This window comes from Colias croceus, chromosome 22 (assembly GCF_905220415.1).
Source record: "Colias croceus chromosome 22, ilColCroc2.1".
NCBI classification, from domain to species: domain Eukaryota; kingdom Metazoa; phylum Arthropoda; class Insecta; order Lepidoptera; family Pieridae; genus Colias; species Colias croceus.
The window spans coordinates 8247948-8268726 of record NC_059558.1 but is presented as its reverse complement, the minus strand read 5'-3'; the positions used below and the strand labels follow the sequence as shown (position 1 = coordinate 8268726).

The 20779-nt window shown below is 33.4% G+C and overlaps 2 protein-coding genes across 4 annotated transcripts in view; one reads left to right on the top strand and one right to left on the bottom strand.

The window, feature by feature from the left end:
* The window catches only part of LOC123702003 (protein 4.1 homolog), a 64114-nt gene extending 59813 nt beyond the window's left edge, over nucleotides 1-4301 (top strand). For both annotated transcript variants that reach the window (XM_045649636.1, XM_045649635.1), the window contains 5 exons: nucleotides 892-981; nucleotides 2210-2296; nucleotides 2619-2750; nucleotides 3259-3369; nucleotides 3763-4301. In XM_045649636.1, the coding sequence (XP_045505592.1) occupies nucleotides 892-981; nucleotides 2210-2296; nucleotides 2619-2750; nucleotides 3259-3369; nucleotides 3763-3834 (492 nt within the window). In that variant the 3' untranslated portion in view covers nucleotides 3835-4301. The remainder of the gene's footprint in view (nucleotides 1-891; nucleotides 982-2209; nucleotides 2297-2618; nucleotides 2751-3258; nucleotides 3370-3762) is intronic.
* Nucleotides 4302-6008: 1707 nt separating this feature from the next.
* LOC123701735 (pancreatic triacylglycerol lipase-like) lies at nucleotides 6009-19612 on the bottom strand. 2 transcript variants are annotated; one of them, XM_045649246.1, is made up of 9 exons: nucleotides 19568-19612; nucleotides 14958-14981; nucleotides 14500-14662; nucleotides 13991-14087; nucleotides 13375-13535; nucleotides 9721-9843; nucleotides 8516-8758; nucleotides 7625-7805; nucleotides 6009-6375 (listed from the first exon to the last, which is right to left on the bottom strand). In XM_045649246.1, the coding sequence occupies exons 2-9, from the start codon at nucleotides 14967-14969 to the stop codon at nucleotides 6228-6230; spliced, it is 1128 nt and encodes a 375-aa protein (XP_045505202.1). In that variant the 5' UTR covers nucleotides 14970-14981; nucleotides 19568-19612; the 3' UTR covers nucleotides 6009-6227. The 2 variants fall into 2 exon arrangements, with proteins under 2 accessions (XP_045505202.1, XP_045505201.1); XM_045649245.1 differs by lacking the exon at nucleotides 19568-19612 and adding an exon at nucleotides 15229-15286.
* Nucleotides 19613-20779: the final 1167 nt, after the last annotated feature.

The following is a 20779-nucleotide window of genomic DNA, read 5'->3' as shown; positions in this document are numbered from 1 at the left end:
CCATCCGCATGTTTTTTGTTATCATTTTATTTTTTCGTTCTTTTTGGTTGACGCTTTTATATGGTAGCCTTTTCACGACAGCGATGCGATTGATATGCATAGCTTTGAGCTTTTGATATTTCATAACACATCTGGTTCATTATTGCCTATGAATATAAAAATATTAAATTAATATATTGATTGAAATGATAGTGAAAATGCAGTCATATAATGCACTTATGATTATGTTCTAATTTTTTTTCTCTTCTTTCCAAATCGTCATGGCCGCCCTTAACATGCATGGTGTGAACTCCGCATTTGTGAATTAAACCCGTATTTAATGACGGTTTAAAACCTGGAAATGTTTAACTGATTTGAAACATCTCATTATAATATTACATTAAAATTTAATTACACTTGCATATCTCGATGAATACATTATTCATTTTACCATGAATTACATAAAAATTAATACTACCCTCTTTTTTGTAATGCCAAATTTTTACTTTTTCAAACATTAAATTGTTTTCTTTATTATGTACTCTTATCCGCGAATATTTAAACTGTTAATGTTTTCATATCATAATTGTGGCAAATAAACACCATCTGGCAAATATCCAATTCAAATGAATTGCTGTTTACTTAATCTATTTATTAATTATTGTTTTTAAACAACCATTTAATGGTTTCTTCATAATTTTCGAACCACATTCTATAATCCAAACTGTTTTCCACTACCCCCTATTACATTAACTTAAAACTGTATTTTTCATTTACTATTTCTCCCTATCAAACAAAATTTCCAACTACCCTCCCATAACGTCAAACTACCCGCAATCACACCGCACGTCACGGGCCCATATAAATAACCGCGCACACGCGTTATGACGCATTCCGCGCTCGACCGCGCAGCTGACGAGACACGGCTCGCAGTCGTCGCTCAGCAGCGGGGACTCCGGAACACCTATCGACTTTGAAGGCGAAGGACATTATTATGTTACGGTAAGTTTTAATGGTGCTTTTGTTACAGGTTATCGACTATTTGCTAATTTCATAACTTAATTTAGTATTAAAGTATTGATTTTCATTTTCATTAGTGGGATTCAAACTTAAAAACTAATTTATTCATGTAAACTTTTACAAGCATTTATGAATATTCATTTTTATAAACTACCTCCAGGATTCATGTTATATTTAATAATTGTAATAGTAATTTGGCTATTTTGTTGTAGTAACTTTAAATAGGTATACATAAGTACGTTAATTTTGTTCTGTTATATAGTTTTTGAGAAACGATTTTCATGTATAATTTGATGATTCTTTAGCTCACTGTAAATATAATATATTTAGAATTCTTTTGTGTTAAATGATAATTGTTATTTATTGTGTAATATTTTAATTAATAAATTAAACAGGATATTCTTCACAAAATCAGGTAAAGTTTGGTGTTGTACTTGTGTTAGTATGCATTTTGATAGCATGGAATTCATGAACAAAACGTGATGTGATTTAGAAAAATGTGCATGGAATTAGCATGGCATAGAAATGTTACTGTGTTACCGTTGTTTACTAGTTTATTTTGAATTTTACAAAGTTTTTGAAAAATTGTTGAACTTAATAGTTTTTTGTTTTGTTTCGTTAATAGTTATTATAGTTTCGTTAGTTTACAATAATTCTAACTTAAATAATTTAAATTAATTTAATTTTTTGTGTAAAGTTTCAGTTAAGTATTATAAATATTTTAAATAGCATACAACTATTTATTGTAATAATATAATAAAATACTCTAATCTAATTGAACGAATTACATAAATTGTTAGTTTAATAATTTTTGGGTAGTGCGGACTGTAAAGTACACTCTATTTATTTTAAGTGGTAGTTTATTCACCAGTTAAAAATATGTTGTTAGCTATGTTTCTAAGTCAATCTAGATTTACAATGGGGCTAATATTGTGCAAATATATAGAGCTAAACGGCCCTAAATAAAATTATTTAAACGACTGATGAAATATTGTTCACCGGGTCACCACATAGATTTTTTATTCTGATATGACTCAATCAAAATCGTGGGCTGCAAGGTATGAGTAAGAGTGAGCAATATGGTAGGTAAACTTGATATGATCTTCAGTCTGGATTAGCATATATTTCTTTTACCACGTGAGTAAAGCCGTGGGCTAAAACTAGTGTACAAGTAGTAATAATGATTTTCAATGTATTTGATAATGCGCAGGAGCCTGGTTCATACCGCACCACGACTACAAGTACTGTGCTTGGAAACGCACCGTTTGGCAGCATGTTGCAAGGTGCCAACACTAAAGTGAGTATAAACACATTTATATACTTTTTTAAAGTTACACACACAGTTACAATCATGATAGTACTTCACACAAAAACGTTGCACGAACAATTAAAGACTAAAGATTGATTATAGTCTGATTTAGTTTGCTAGAGAGATTTCAAACTTATTATTGAGCGAAACAATTTCTGCAACAAAAGTACGGGGAGTAATTTTAACAGATTTTGGTCGGATAGATTTCTGGGTGTGGTAAGCGAATAAACAATAAACATGGCTTATATTTTTTCAAATATTTCGAGTTCTTTTAAAATCCTTTTTTTAAATAACTTCTCTTATATTACAGAGTAGTACAACAGCGGTCGGCCCTCAAGTGACCTCCCGTACTCCAGAGCCCATTGAGAGTGAGCTGAGCGGTGAGGAGGTTGTCTCTTCGCAGACCATCAGCTCGAAGACACGCACCGTTGAGACTATCACCGTGAGTTGGTTTTATTGTGGAATAATCTATACTAATTTTATAAAGCTGAAGAGTTTGTTCGTTTGTTTGTTTGAACGCGCTAATCTCAGGAACTACGGGTCCGATTTGAAAAATTAATTCGTTGTGTAATAAAAAAAATTAAGCTATAGGCTATATATCATTCGACCAACAGGAGCGAAGCACTGCGGTTAAAACCGCGAAGCACAGCTAGTCACAAATATCTTTCTTTAAATAATATTGTAAAAAGATAAGAATGTTTAAATTGTAAGATATGTTGCTTGCGTTATCGGAAACCAGCTAGCCAGCTGCTTCTCCCGCGTAGTTAAAGAAATCCGGAATAAAACTCATCCTATTTCCTTTCTCTGTAACTAATTTCATTCAAACAAAAGTGTCAAAAATCAAACTTCTTGTGAAAACGTTATGCTATGAAACAATAAATAAATATCGAATTCTAATAATAAAATAATATTTGTACCTACAATTTTGTTATAAAATTAATCTCTTCCAGTACAAAACGGAGCGCAACGGCGTGGTAGAAACTCGCGTGGAACAGAAGATCACCATACAGTCGGACGGTGATCCCATAGATCACGATCGAGCGCTCGCTGAGGCCATACAGGTCAGTTTTTACTTTTTTGTTTGTTTATAAATGTTTAATACATTTTTACATACAACAGGTTTGTTCACTATGTACATAAAGAGATAAATTAGTGCATCACTTGGCAGTGAGTTAGACAAGCATCAAATAATTTATTCCACTGATTTTGGACGATGTTTTACCGTTGGATAATTTCCCTTATTCTCAACGAAAAAAAAAACTACGATTCGGTTTCAGTCGTCTTTATATTAATTGTAACTGCAAATTTATTCATTTCACTCACAAACTTGTTTACTTTGCTATCAGTACTAAATTTGTTGTAACGTTCTTAGCATTTGATCCTTTGTAGCTTATTTAAATGCAAAACTATTTTAATAAATTATTTGATCATTAAAATTTTTATTCTTATCACAGGAAGCCACAGCGATGAACCCCGACATGACGGTGGAGAAGATCGAGATCCAACAACAGAGCACGCAGCCCTAAACACAACCTGTACAATGTACATCCCGCGAATATTATCATAAGTTATTTAATTATTAATGTACTCGTTTATAATTGTACTTTATTATATCGATGTTGTGTCGGAAACGCACTCTATTTATAGTTACGAATTGTAAAAATACATGGTAAGGTATGTTGCAGCATTTTTTAAACGATTTTTTAAGCTTAGGCTAAGGAAACGGAACCTGGGCTTAGCGATGCCATAAATAGTGTTCGTGTATTTAAAACAATTTCATTTTGAACTTTCGATTTTAGCTTTAAAAGTGTCACGAGTTAGACCACCGTTATTTAGTGATAATTTCTCTCAACCTTGACAACGTAGGACGGGACTAAAAAGAAATATAATAACATTGAGATAATATTACTACGTATGGAGAAGACACCAACAAAATCTGTGCGCCATTTTTTTGCCCTAACTAAGTTTTAAAAATTATTATCTAGTTAGGTACTTACCGTTGAAAGTTATTCCTTTGAACTTTTCCGTATTATTTGTATTATTTGTGCAATATCGTAACACACACGGTATATTTGATGCGTTTAACTTTAAAACAAATAAAAAATGAGCGTGCAGTTACGCCATATGGCGTATGTTGAGCGGAACATAAGTGATGTAGGCGGTGTCGTCTCCATATGTATATCTCAATGTATAATAATGATAATTACGCTCGACTGAAACCTCCATGACAAGTGCGATCTTTTGGCGGGAAAAGTTTACAGTCGGGAGCTAAAAGTTTTAAGATATTTAAAACATGTTGCTATTAATGTTTCTGTATTACACCATTTAGGTGCTATTTAGGTATTAGAATGTAAAATTCTGTCTTGTGTGTTTATTGAGCGTTGGATATTAAAGGCTTGTGCGGGAGTAACGTTACGATGATGGCATAGATAAGCTATATTCGATCTTATTCGCATTGAATTTAGAGTGGATTTCGCGTGAGAACATCTTGAATGATCGTTGTGAGAAATATTTTTCGTTAGCGGCAACAAATATGTGTCAATAAGGTCGGATATAGCTTACACGAATTAAAGACTGATGCCACAGATATTATTATATCTATAAATTGTTTTACTCCAATTGGCTTATCGTTGTTTAGGGTCTCACATCGCAAGCACAAATACTTTTAAAATACGACCAATGCAAAAATCTAAATGCATCACCGTTTTTTATTTTTAATGACAGGACATTCCAATATACCTGGGTTTCACACATTAGAGTCTAGATTTTTTTCAATTCTTAGAAAGCGTTTTATTGTTTTAAAATCTGTGGTTATAATGTATTGACTATCTTATATTTAATTAAGATGAAAATATAAATTGTACATTAAGTGACATTAAAACATCAATGACATGTGATTTGCCGCCTTTATTTGACAGGCCACAGATTGTAAAACCATAAACAATTTTAGTATTGTACAATTACTACTTCGGTAATCGCTAGTTATACGTTTTTTTCATTTAATTAAGTGTATGTTACGCTGATTGTGAATCAGATTTTTACTTTTTTTATAATTTGACATTTTATTGTTCACGTGTGACGTCACAGGCTGATGTGTTGCCATAATTATTTTTAATGGCGGTTCTGTGGTGGCCACGGGTTGGGCAGTTGAGGAGATTATTTATTAATATACATATAATAACTGTTTTAGTGTGTGTATGTCTATTGGAAAATACATAGTCTAATGTTCAATTAACTTCAATGTTAAATCGAATTTGTTTTCGGTTTGAATAAATGTAACATCTTTAATATGAAATTGAAAAATGGTTAATTGTAAAACTGTCTGTTTCTATTAATAACAAAATAACAATAAAACCGATTTAAATCACGTCACAATGATATAAAGGGCTCAAGTAATGTTCAATTCTCCTCAACTGCTCGAATGTGTAACTTGTGTTGTCTTTATATTTATTAGAGATGTTTATTTTTCTAAGAGTCCCCAACTCCGGATTTTATATTGAGAAGAAGTAATATAATGAATACAATAAAATATGCTTTGTTTTAAAATGTGTTTTATTTCAACCTCACTAAGAATAACATTTGCTTGCACTTATACGATATCACTCTTATTTTATTAGTCTAAATACAAACAGACACTTGTTCGGTAACTATTTTCATGTTTACATGAGAAACTGTACATAATATAATAAACATACTATATTACTATAACGTCTTGTTATTTAAATGGAACGTTTTTATTTGTACCTACATAAAGAATAGTTTTATTTCGACTATGCTTACAAGAATCAAATACAATTTTTCGTACTATAAAACGTATACAAACAAATAATATTAATCATATATTCTTTGAATTTGGCTTAATAAATCATAACACAGTTTCAGTCACACTTAATTATTAAATTAAATTCTAAATACACTATCATCCAAAAATATTTCCGATGCTCTGAACAATGCCCTCATTATTCACATACCGCAGACCATCCTTGCCCAAACTATATGGGAAGGTATCGCCCGTGCGGAGGTAATACTGTCCTCTCGTGCCGGGCTTCGCGGAGTAGCCCATGTAACTGAAATGTAGAAAGATGGATTATTACATATGTGGATATATCATATGTTACAAGCAAAATTGTATATAAGGATTGTAAAGAAAGAGAACATGTAGATAAAGGCCCGATTCAGTGCGACGCGGACCGTCCGCACGCGGACTAGGTTTTGCGTCCGTCGCGGATGATTTTGTCGTTCAGTGCGATGCGGATCGGGATCGACTGTTAAAGGGCTGATAGACGTTACGAACTTTAAAGTCGCGGTTTTAAAGTTCGCGTACTTACTCGGCTCGCGGCGGTGACAGACGTGCGAGCCAAGGCGGGCTTCGAGTAAAATTTCAAACATGTTGGATCGTCAACGAACTTACTCGACGGTTTTTAAGTACGCGTACTTGGGGTGACACACGAGCGAAAAAGGTCGTCGAGCCACAAGTTCGCGTACTTACTCGTACGTCTGTCACCCCTTTTAGATTAAAAGGGCTGATAGACGTACGAACTTTAAAGTCGCGGTTTTAAAGTTCGCGTACTTACTCGGCTCGCGGCGGTGACAGACGTGCGAGCCAAGGCGGGCTTCGAGTAAAATTTCAAACATGTTGGATCGTCAACGAACTTACTCGACGGTTTTTAAGTACGCGTACTTGGGGTGACACACGAGCGAAAAAGGTCGTCGAGCCACAAGTTCGCGTACTTACTCGTACGTCTGTCACCCCTTTTACCCTCTCGGTTTGCACATTTGACGCAGCCGCCATGACAACGACAGTACTTTATATCCGCTCCGCGTAACTGTTGTCCGCTGAGCACTGAACAAATACATTAGAACCAAGCACCGTCCGCCCGCGGACATCCGCGGCGCGGAGGAGCGGCGCGGAGCGATTTCGTCCGCGCGCGGATAGCTCTCCGCGACGCGGACAGCTCCGCGTCGCTCTGAACGCGCTGTAAGGTTTCATACATTTTACCGTCCGTCGCGGACGTCCGCGTAGGTCATCCGCGTCGCACTGAACAGGCCCAAATAATTCAATGCAACTGTTCAAACTTCTATCATCAAAGATCACTTTCGTAAAATTCTATTCAATCGAGTCGTTAGATGAAAAGACAAAATAATATCTTGTACAGCTACATTTGCCAAAAAATATAGAATGTTTGACTTTAATATTAACCCGCGCACCTAGTTACATTCCGTCGATTCATTAGCAAAATACACACCATTTTATCTAGATAGTCTGCTAAAATACATTTTACACTTTTAAATTAAAATTTGAACGTCATGTCATACCTGATCTCATTCTCACACTGTCCCTTCTTAAAAGCGTCCCAATCTTGACACCTGACCGCCGGGAAGGCTTCAGGCGATATAATGCTGACTCCATACAGCAGCCAGGCGCGGGAGTGTGAGCACGTTTGGAGCACGCAGTCCGGTTGCATAGCGCCGCTGTTGGGGTAGTAGTCTACGTGCCCTGGGGATGTACGTATAATTGAAGATATAGGCAACTGCAGGAATATTTTCGAGAAATTTTTAAAGATAAAAAAAAATAGATCACGAGTTAGGATTTGAACCCGCGTCTTTTTGCCATTCCGGGGCGACGCCTAGACTCAGTATTCCGTAATGCCGCCCGCCTGAACAAGCGAAATCGAAAGGAATGATTTTGTAATATTTTTCAGCAATAAAATCTGCAACTCCATAGCAGCCAGAGTTATCCCTTCAATAAATTCCAATAGTTACGATTATTTTTCAATTCGAAAAAATTATTCGCGCGTACACTTCGAAGCGGTCATCGTGTTTCATTAGTGAATGTGTAAAAGTTATTCATAAGCACTTGTAAAAGATTGAGCACATGAATAAATAAATTTTGAGTAAGAATTTGAGTTTTTATTTTATCCCTTACCTTTATCACCTTTAAGTTATGTAACACCTATACTTTATCTTTACTAATACCTAGTATATTACTTATTATTAGTCTGTGCTAATACTTATTATAAAGAAGAAAGGTTTGTAATTATGTATGTATGTTTTTCACGCATAAACTACTGGACCGATTTTGATGAAATTTGACACAAACAATCTTTAGACCCTGAGAAAGAACATAGGCTACCTTTTATTGCGAAATATGTACCACGGGCGAAGCCGGGGCGGACCGCTAGTTAAACATAATTTGATAACACTTACCAACAGCATCCTTAATCCCATAAACTCCTGCATCCGTATGTATAACATCCACAAAATCCGCATCCGTATGCTTGAGCCGCAACTCCGGTTCCACATGACTGAAGCAGGGTCCCGCGGGGTCCAGTCCGGATATCCGACCGATGTTGCGACGTGTTAGTTCCTGGAATGTCTTGCCGGTGAAGCCAGCTATGTGGGCTCCTAGACTGTGCCCGATTATGTGGATTTGTGAAGGGTCCTGGCCAACTGAAATTAAAAAAAAAAGTTATGCGTGGTTATAGTTTAAGTGGCAACATAATATTTTGATTAGATTTAGAGGTTTTGTACAATTTGTTTCGTGCTAATAAATACATTTTACAATGTTATTTCTTTCTTTTGTCTATTACGTCATTATTTCTTATTATGTTACCTAATCATGTTCTAAAACGGCAAAAAATTTCCGATCACATTAACGAAACAAACAAATGAGCTATGTAAAAAACGAGTTTAATAGGTATCTAATAATATGGTATCAAAGCCTTTTCAAGAACAAGGTAATCAGGATTGCTAAACCTCAATTAATAAGAAAAACATCTAGATATGACAACTTTCTTGTAAATATCCGGAATTAAACAAACAAGATACATACTTATAAAATTCATATTATAAAGGTATTAATTACAGTATTTAAAATAGCATCACCGATTAGCCTCTTTTTAATTACTATGTTGTTTGACATAGTGAACATAATTATGGTTCTAGGTCAACTATGTTGGTAGTATGTTTATTAGGTTTTCCTTAGTCTTTAAAGATGGCTATAATATATGTGAATTATTTAATTATTGGTATGAGGATGATAAAATTTATATTACTGATTTAATAAGATTGAAGTCATTCGCATATTGTTAAATATTACCTTTATGTTTCATTTTCAATACCATATTGGTAATGACAACCGTAATTTGATAATGACACAAAACTTAATTAATAAACGTTAAATATAATGAGTAAGTAGGTAGTTATAGTTAGTTGTCAATTATGTGCTCTAGCTAGAGTCAAGCCTATGTCCTTTCTTGGATACCTATCAAAATATCTCTATACCAAATTTCATGCAAATTGGTTCAGTAGTTAAGGCGTGATTGAGTAACAGACAGACAGACAGAGTTACTTTCGCATTTATAATATTAGGTATGGATATTAAAGTAGGAAGTATGATATATTATACTCACAACCAACTAAGACGGCGAGGAATTCAGCCAGGGAGCGACCAATGAAGCGCACATACGTGGTCGATCGGAGGTACAACCAACGGATTAGAGAACTGCCGTCCAGGGCTAGCACACTGTTGTGGTCTGTAAGGAAGGGAATAATTACCATCTGCTAAATATATTAGAACAGGACACAGAGGGAATGCCGATACAATATGTGAAAACTTATTACGAATTTTACCACTAAAATGTTAAATTGCAAGTCGAGAACGCATTGTCCCATACCACAAAATACTCAATTTGGATAAAGAAATTTAAAAAAAAAAATCTGACATAAAATATTAGGATCAATTTAATGATTCACTGACTACTGAAATATATCGTTAAAGACGTGATTCTTTTATTTAAGTAGTAGGTACCTATAGGTAGTAGGAAAACAGATGCCAGTATTACCTACTGCCCAATGTAGCTTTGTCCAATAGCCTAGAATCTAGATAATTTAAATCCTTCTACTTTTCCCCTTGATACTTGAAGTAAGTTTTTTAACTATATTTTAGATATTCATGAATAATGCGCTCTTATAGTTAAGTTTCAATACATTACGCAATAAAATAGAAAAGCAAAATATTTTTCTTGTTTTTGTTCACGGAACTACGAGAACATAATCGATTTCAAGCTAATTATTCCATTATTTATAATTATGCGGCAGATGCACGTCACATAGTTTGACTGCTAGATTTTCTTTAGAATAATTATTGTTTTGTATTCTAAAATCTAAAAGATATGTTCTTTCTAACCCATCGGTATTGTACCCACGAGCTCACAGTCCTATTTTCAATTGCGTTTATGCAGGCTCTACATGCTCTAGCTAAAGCCTCTTTTATTATGTTTTATTATACATATTATATATTATATTACCTTCTAATAATAGTAAGGAATATATGTAATACTAATAATAATAAATCATTTAATAATATGTCCTCACCTCTGGGCTGTCCCGGTGGCAGTTCGGAGTGAACAATGACGAGGTTCAGGATCCCCTACCTCTGGCTTGCCTTTGTTGGCCGTCCAGAGTGGAGCCGCTAGAGCTATATGCTCGGGGGTGGAAGTGTCTAATGGCGTAATAGCGGGGAAACCCGCTCCGGGCCCGCGGGCCTGCGATGGTGAAACCGGTGCCGCACCTCTCTACACCCCAGCCGTTCAGCTGATGTTGCTCCCTTGTTGCCATTATCGGTAACCTTTTTGGGAGCCCATCGACCGAACTGGCGAGTCACCGTCTGCCATAATTTTCAATTTTTAATATTGAAAAGGCAGACGTCCATAGTCCCCATAGACCCAATATACCAGTCCATCTAACACCCCCTTCCAAAACCTAGTTTTATTCATTTCCATTTTTCTGCAATAGTCCTACATTGGCCGCGGACTGCCCAGGGCTGTATCTCTATAGTGCAGCCATGGGCAGGCTGCGGCTGGTGTCCCACAACACATTAAATTCTCTAAAGGGCCTCTGCGTGTTGGACATGTGTCCCCACGTAAGCCTTCCAAAGGACCGGGTATCATCCTTACGGCGATACCCGTGTATTATGGAGAGATACATAATAACTTCTCATAATAACTCTATAAAACCAACAAGGTATTTATTCTTGAGTCGAAAAGACTTCTCGCACATTTTATTACAAAATACAATTAAAATATTAATTGTTATAAGGTAAACGCAGGTATTAACGACCCCTCTAAGGCAATTTCAAAATCAACCATATTTTTTAAGTATACTGGTTCTTCTAAAGATTTATAGTTTCATTTTATATGCTAGTGCTATGTCTAAAAAATGTTTTTATTGAAGAAAATACATTCTAATAAAGGATTATCTTGTAAAAAATAATTTACAATGTGACTTAGTCGATTGTTGCTATTACCGACCCATAAAAACGGCTGTGAAGCTATTAACGATTTTTATGCAGCTATTCCCGATCGTATGTGAGAGGAGGCCTTTTCCAGCAATGGAATGTATAGAAGCTAGTGATGATGATGATTACCGATCTTAATAAAATGAAATAAAAATGCAAATATATTCGTATTTTTTTTTAGTATAGTTATTTTTAATAAAACAAATGAGTACTTCTTAGTAATGAACTAAAATAATTATAAACTTTTAAATTAATCAACATAATACTATTAATATAATATATCTTAATATATGTATATAAATCTCGTGTCACAATGTTTGTCCTCAATGGACTCCTAAACCAGTTAACCGATCATAATAAAATTCGCACACCATGTACAATTCGATCCAACTTGAGAGATAGGATAGTTTTTATGAAAAAAAAACGTAAACATGTAGGTACCACGGGCGAAGCCGGGGCGAACCGCTAGTGTACATATATTAAATTAAGGATTTCAAACTCTAGGATATTTCCTTATGCTATTTGATTGATTGCTTCAGCGAGTTGTGTCTTACTGTATACTTTTCGCCGCTTTCGTGGCTCCATATTTCTGGAAAAAAATATAATTATATGTTTTATGTTAATTTAACCTAAAAAAATATAATTTTTAATAGGCACCTATTATTTCATAAAAGTAATAAAAATATATTTGCACGCTCAACTACGAGCAGAATGTTTAAGGATCAATATTATCTTTATCTACAAACATCTTTATTCTACATTCTGCAAATAAAGCAATTTGAATTTGAATTTGTAGATGAGAAACTAAACAATCTATATTCGATCGGTAATAGCTTCCTATAGTTGCTATTGCCGACCCACATGGGTCGGTAATAAAGTATGTAAGTATAAACCTAAATTGTATTACCGACCCATAAAAAAAATGGTTATTTTAATTCATTTGACCATCAGACTATAAAATAGATTATAATTGATTAATGTCACACAAAATATGAACAAATGCATATTGTTTGAACAAAAAAACAATGATTTACTACTGCAACTATTCGATATCGATCCTCGAAAAATATCATAACTTTGTATAAATTGACAACGCTAAAAGGTAAAAACTAGACAAAAAAGTTTAGGTCGCTAATAGATTTTTATGAAGACTCATAGCTTAGATTTAAACTGGTCTATAAAACCACTTGTGTTAGTGTGATACAATAACATAAAAGAAAATTAAAACAAAAAGTTACGTTGCTGCCATTGCCGACTTATGGGTCGTTGATACCTGCCACGACTTAAACTGGTGAAGCTAACACCGTCCCATTTTAATTTAAAGTTTTATCGTTTCAAATTACTTTCTATTAATAAAATGTTGTGAGAAATGAAAAGTTGACACTTAAATGCATTGACATTTAGTAATATAAAATAAAGTATAGATGTCATTTGTTTGTAAATGTCTTAAAAAGATAAATCACAGTACTTACCCGAAGGAACAACGGAACAGTACGAAACGTCCTGCGTCCACGCTACCCCGCAGCAACTTACGTATTTTAACTCTTTTTTGCACAGTTACTCACACTATCGTAAAAGTATACGATGCTCAAGTAATACATTCGTGTATAACTTTGCCTACCTATAGCTAGAATAGTTCTGGAAACGTTTAAATTTCGAATTACTTTTATAGGTCGGTAATACCTTCAGATTTTCAATGGGTCGTTGATAGCTGCGTTTACCCTAGTTTTATTATACTTTAGTTATTCCCTTAAAAATCTATACTTACTATTCTTCAAGAAAGACGAGCTAATGTTAGTGAAGCTGTCTTTCATTGGATTATCAGTAAATCCGTGCACAAATATGATCAGTCTATTGTCCCGTTCGAACTGGCGCGCCTGCCGCAGCCAACCCGCTGCTTCTGATATGTTTAAGTTTATAGCCGACTGCCTGAAATTATTGTTTAATATAGTAAAATATTAAATAATTTTTTTATGTCTTTCCTTAATAAATTAATCAATAACTAAGAGGAACATGTACGAGAAAATATTAAGCTTATAGTTTACTCGTTAGGATATTACAGAAAATTTAATGAAATAAGAACTTGTACGACATGTAGAGTTCCAAGATATGAAAAAGTACAGTCTGTGTATACTGTATAGAAATAATTTAGCTTCCAACTAGGTACTAATGGACAAACCGCGATATTAAGCAATAAAAACAAAGCTTTTTTTACATTTAATTTTGTAGTAGAAAACACATCGAGTAAAAATTATTTCATTAAGTTCCGAAAAATTAGAGCTGAATAATTAATTTGTGCTTTAATGCTGGAACGTAGTAGATGAAAAGAACGTTACAGATTGGTATCTACTTATATACTTAAATTAAAATTAATAAATACGTACCTGTTTTTATAGAATATTCTCAATAGATTCAAATCAGGCTCGTTTTCACCCGCTAGCTGTTCATACGACACACCCACTAACTTCTTTACATGTTTACCTTAAAAATAAATTCATCTCAATCTACAAGTTGCATTGAAAAAAATTTAAAAATATTTTTCAAGTGTAACTTTGGATTGTAATTTTTATTATATCACTAGCTGCGCTTTGCGGTATCGCCCGCGTGGGTCCGCTCCTGTTGGTCTAAGCGTGATGATATAATAAATAGCCTATAGCCTTCCTCGATAAATGGGCTATCTAACACCGAAAAAATTTATCAAATCGGACCAGTAGTTCCCGAGATAGCGCGTTCAAACAAACAAACTCTTCAGCTTTATAATATTAGTATAGATTCATCTGATAGCTGATATTCATTAATAATTAAAATTAATTCTTCACAATCATGCAAAAATAATCATTAGATATCCTGTATCCAATTTTTTTCGTACCTAAATTGCGAACATAGTACTCACATTGTGAAGAACCAACAGTCGCGATGGTTTCAACTACAGGAAGTTTTGCTGCTACGATCTCACGCTGTAAGCCCTTGCCAATAGTGTCAAATATCTGGTCCTTTTGCTGAGCTGATGACAGCGAGAAGAACGCCACCAGCAGGGATATTACCTTTTGTGGATTCTGTGTGGAAAGCACGTTTATAGTTAGTGAACCGAAACATGTGAAATAATTACGATGTGTGTGTTTACTAGAGTATGTATAATTTATGTAGTGTAAGACACGTCAATATTTTATTTGTACTATATTTCCAAAAACCTATTAAAATGCAATAGAAGGTTACGCTTAGTTGGAAAGTATATCATGAAAAATAAGTTTTGTATTCGAGAATATTTTTGTATCGATTATGATTTGATTGATATGATTATTTCAATGATTATATACCTAGTTTTCTTATATATTTGTTTTATTTACGTACCATGTTTTTCATTCCCTCCTCGACCTGAAAAACAATATAATTTTTATAGAAATATTTTCTATAATAAACAATCAAACATAGACACAGTGTGCAATAAAAAAATCAAAACGTGCAAGTAAAAAACAAACAACAAAAAACAACGAACACATAAAACAAGGATGAAAATCACGTAGACTAAAACCCCTACCAAACACATACCTAACAAGTAATACACACACAAAAACACACAAACATACACACAAACACACACACACACACACACACAACTTACTCCATCATGTACAACTTTGTACCAGACATACAATTTATCTTCAATATCCATGGTGCTACTGAAATTAAAATAGGAAAATATCGACTTATTTTTTCTCTAAAACATAATAATTATATTGTATCTACACTAATATTATAAAGAGGAAAACTTTGTTTGTTTGTTTGATTGTAATGAATAGGCTCATAAACTACTGGACCGATTTTGATGAAATTTGGCACAGACAATCTCTAAAGATTGTCTGTGCCAAATTTCAGCTAGGGGTCATTAGTCACTTAGGGTCTAAACCCTGAGAAAGCTTTTATTGCGAAATATGTACCACGGGCGAAGCCGGGGCGGACCGCTAGTTTATTATAAATTCGGAATACTTTAAAACCTTAACACCTTATTGAATTAAATTATAATCAAATATATCAATTTAAGTTTGCTTATCGGAGAATATAATATGTTATTGTAGCTCTACATAACATATGTAATATGTAAAGTTTGCATATTAAATTTAATATACATATATCCAAAAACAAAAAGGTTTGCTTCTTCTGTTCGTCACTTTTGGCGCCAAATTAAAAATTCACAAACCATAACAACATTTAACACCGCGATAACTAGGTACTTCTCTTGATAATTAGGTGTAATTTCATTTATCTTTATATTGAAACTGTTAACAATTCTCTCTTTAATATGTATGCTAAATCAATCGACACAGTAACGATGACATAAACCTACATAGGAAGTGTTAAAAACGCCGCGAATAAACTTAATTAAACGATGCATTATAAAAAAGAGCGTATGTGCCGAGCACACATGTCAGAAGTGAAACTTCTTTTGCAAGATTCAAAGATACCAAAATCGTCACATTACTCCATGACGTGGCGGTTTTGCCATGATGCGACCTAATAATTTTACTCTCAACGCGCCTAGTATAAAAATAAAATTTAAATTTAACGAATTTCAATATATTTTCTTGAAATGTGTTCACACTCATAGCACGCAAATAAAAAAATCATTCATAATCATTGAGATAATATTAATATGGAGACGATACCGCCTACATCACTTATGTTCCACTCAACATACGTCATGTGGCGTAACTGCACTCAGTCGCTTGCTCGCTCATTGGCGCGAACGTCACGCTCATTTTTTATTTGTTTTAAAGTGAAACGCATCAAATATGCCTACGTGTGTGTTACGATATTGCACAAATAATACAAAGAATACGGAAAAGTGCAAAGGAATAACTTTTAATCAGTAAGTAAATAGATAATAATTATTAAAACTTAGTTAGAGCAAAATTTTTGGCGGGCGACATTTTGTCATAGATTAAAAATTTAAGATATGACATTGGGCATGAAATAAGTAGTAGGGCCAGTAATATTTGCTGGCGTATATTTTTATAGTATAAAATAATAATTTTACATAATATTTAGAAAAGCATAGACTGGTTGTTAATTGAAAAAAGGTGAAATCATGAAATATGAAAATCAATTACTCAATCACCAATTTTTTTTGTTAATTGATTTTAATCAAGTTTTTAATTGATATTGTATAAGCTACTGACTTGAACGTATAATTGAATTATTATTTATTTATCTGCACTAATATTATAAAGAGGAAAACTTTGTTTGTTTGTTTGATTGTAATTAATAGGCTCATAAACTACTGGACCGATTTTGATGAAAGGAGAATGCCCATTTTTGGTACTGGTTTTTCTTATGCATCAAGACAACAATACTATTAAAAAAAATCTCGGCAATTTAGGGGCCTTCTTACCATCGGAAAATATATTTTGAACAGGGAATGTTTTGTAAAATCTAATAAGACATGTAATTGTTTAGATCCGTTATTATAGATTTAGTGTCCATTACCGGTTACCACGGTAACCAAGCGGTAACTTATTACATTTACTATGGTAAATAGCTAAATGTATTATTGTTTTCATTGAATTACAAAAAAATCAATTAACATAAAATCACTCTTTAAGGTATTGTTTATACACTGTAGGTTATTTTAACAAAGATAGTGAAGTAAAATAATATAAATATGTATATATAAAAAAATATATTATTATGACATAGCTTCGTAGGTAACCAGTTATTTCTTATTTGTTTCTTTCTTCGAATATGTATATGTGTAGTGAAAAAATGATTCAAACAACAACAACAACAACAACATGTAAACCGAATAAAAACTCAATTGGCATTTTTTAAGTATATATTTAGGTTTTCTTGAAATCCGTCCCGGAAGATTTCTGGTGCCTACCTACACTAGCCGATGAACAGATAGACTTTGTCTGAAAGCATAAGCTCTACGCATAGATTAAATATGTTAATCGAAAAATAACCTTTGGATGATAAAATGTTACCTAAATCACACATAAACCTAACTAAATCGGGGTTATTTAAGTTTTGAGGTTATTTCACATTTTTCTGAATATCTTGAAAACCCCTGTTTTTATCACAAAAAAATCAATTGGTAAAAATCTTTTGAATATCGAAGAACCCTCCAAAACCACTCTGGCATTGACGCAACACTGTACTGTGGTCCATACTTTCATGGGCATTCTCCTTTGGCACAGACAATCTTAAGACCCTGAGAAAGAACATAGGCTACTTTTTATTGCGAAATATGTGCCACGGGCGAAGCCGGGGCGGACCGCTAGTTCATAGATAAGTAATTAATATTTTTTCTATTCAAGGTTTCCATGTCTGGGCCGTGAAGAAAGGGAAAAATTATTTTTTTTTTCTAAAAAAGGCTCAATTTGTAAGGAATAAAACTTCCCATAACCCTGACTGAACCTAAAACACGAAAAAATTAAATTATTCCATATGACGTCACTATTTACATCATCCTATATTATATGCCAGATATTGTTAGCCCCGCGTAGTAAAGTCAGTTTATACCTAAAATAAATATTAAGTAAGTACAAAGAAAATTTCAAGTCAACGTGCATGTAAGGAGTGGCACCCAATAAAATAGACAGAATGAAACAAAGTGTCGCCTCTATAGCGGTGAGTCAGTGACATCGCATAATCTATGACTGTCTAGCCGTCATTCGCGCGCCCCGCGCCGCCGCGCTTGGCGCACAGATTTTGTTCGTGGTGTCTGCTCCATATTAATATTATCTCAATGTTCATAATTTAATTTATCTTCCAGTGCCGCTGATTTATTTCTGGCAAGGCTGTACCGATTATAAAGAGACTTAGAAATCCAATAGCTTTGCTAAACAAAGTTAAAAAAGTTAAAAATAGCTTTGCTAAAAGAAGGTTTAAATTGTCATTTTCTCAGTTACTGTATCTTATTACTATTTACATAAAATGTTTATAAGTCTATATCTATATATATATGAGAAGAGTAGATTTTATACACAACTAGCTGCGCTTTGCGGTATCGCCCGCGTGGGTCCGCTCCTATTGGTCTTAGAGTAATGATAAATAGCCTATAGCCTTCCTCGATAAATGGGCTATCTAACACCGTAAGAATTTTTCAAATCGGACTAGTAGATCCTGAGATTAGCGCGTTCAAACAATCAAACAAACAAACTCTTCAGCTTTATAATATTAAGTATAGATAGGTAATATGTAGCACAGACATGAACTTGAACTTTATCAATTATGAAAGGCTTGTATTGTGATAACTTTAAGGATATTAAAAAAAAATTTAAATTAAAAATTTCATCGCCCATTTTTGGGTGAAGGTAAACTCGATATAGGTTCGGATGTAAACTTCGATAAGAGGTAATGTCATGGTGCATTCTTTCCCTTATGATTAAATTCAAAATATAATAAAAAAAAAATACATTTAAGTAATTTAACATTTTACTGACCGCGTAATTTTTTACCTTTTATTCCTTTACTAGCTTTCCGCCCGCGGCTTCGCCAGCGTTTTCAAAGTAAAACCCGTTTCTGTAGGATTTCCGGGATAAAACCTTTCCTATGTCCTTTCTCGGTTATCAAAATATCTCTATACCAAATTTCATGCAAATAGGTTCAGTAGTTAAGGCGTGATTGAGTAACAGACAGAGTTACTTTTGCATTTATAATATTGGTATGGATTGTTTTTTTTTTTCTTATTACTGTAACAATTTTTTTTTAAAGCAACTTATTCGCAAGAAATATAATATAGTAATCAGGTAATATTAAACGTAAAACGAGAAAGCTTTATAAAATTAATTATTTTGTCATTTTAATGTTACATCTATTATTAACTAAGATAAAATTAAAATCAATAAAATTAAATTTTTATTTATGTAACAATTAAAATAACTTAAAGCCAAACGAAACTTTTAAACCCATCAGACTTCATTATAAATTACAATATATTACATTCAATACATATAACTTACATTTGCAAGAAAAACACAAAATACAACACACCACCGCACACCACACCTACACAAACTACAAAACACAGAGCGTGCAAGTAGTTTTATATAAACCAGTCCTTTGCGAACTTCGTCCATTTTTATGACATATTTAATTTTACTTCCGATGTATTTTTGTATACTTCTTCTTGGGATTATAATATTTTGAAGTTATCCTAATCGAAGTGGAGATAAATCATCATCATCATCATCAACCACATCGCAGCTTAACAATGCTAATGGTACATAAAATTGTTAAATAAATAAATAACATCAGGCGAAATTGTGATCAAGCGCTTCCCTATTCCCAATAAAATAATCTATACTAATATTATAAAACTGAAGAGTTTGTTTGTTTGTTTGTTTGTTTGAACGCGCTAATCTCGGGAACCACTGGTCCGATTTGAAAAATTATTTCGGTGTTAGATAGCCCATTTATCGAGGAAGGTTATATAAATATATAGGCTATATTATATCATCACGCTACGACCAATAGGGGTCAGAGCCACGGGGGTGAAACCGCGTGGAGCAGCTCGTTATAGATAATTTTAACAAAGGCAAAATCAATTAAAGCTGTTGTTTTTAATTTTATAAATATTTATTCAACTTTAAATTCTAATAAAATCCAACTCTTGGCTTCATTCTCGTGGAACCTGGACACAATGTTTCCTGTGGACCCTGTGGTACCTAATTTATTTATTTCTGACACTTCATTGTACATGTAAGAGAAATTTAAAATAAATGAATACATAAAATTGAAAAGTGTACAATAGGTGGCCTTATTGCTTAAAAGCAATCTCTTCCAGGCAACCATAAAAATAAAGGACGTCTAAGACATTGTTAAAAAGCCTAATCTGCTTATGCGCAAAAGGTTTCTTAGTTCAGCGGTTTTAGTTAAGACGAAACATTCACGCTCTATAGTAGGATATATTATGTAGCAAATATTATGTTAATTTTAATTGCCGTAATTTTTTAGGTGTTGATCCCTTTATATCATTTTTAAAGTCTCAATTTCCAAGGTTTATTTATGAGCCAAAATTAGAAATATATATTTTTTTCTTGAAGATTTCTATGTACCCAATACTTCGAACTCTACAGCTCTAGTTTTCCAAGAACTATAATAAGTTAATTTGTAAAGAACATTAATAAATGTCATCTATTCATGGTATCGTGTATATTGTATCGTATCAATAT

Excerpts from the sequence above, each read along its gene's own strand:
- LOC123701735 (XM_045649245.1), bottom strand. The coding sequence starts at position 15,279 with ATGGATATTGAAGATAAATTGTATGTCTGGTACAAAGTTGTACATGAT. Across the intron at positions 9,844-13,374 it reads CTCGTCTTTCTTGAAGAATA|ACCACAACAGTGTGCTAGCC; the intron begins GTAAGTATAGAT and ends CCTTCCTTACAG. Across the intron at positions 6,376-7,624 it reads CAGTGTGAGAATGAGATCAG|TTACATGGGCTACTCCGCGA; the intron begins GTATGACATGAC and ends TCTACATTTCAG.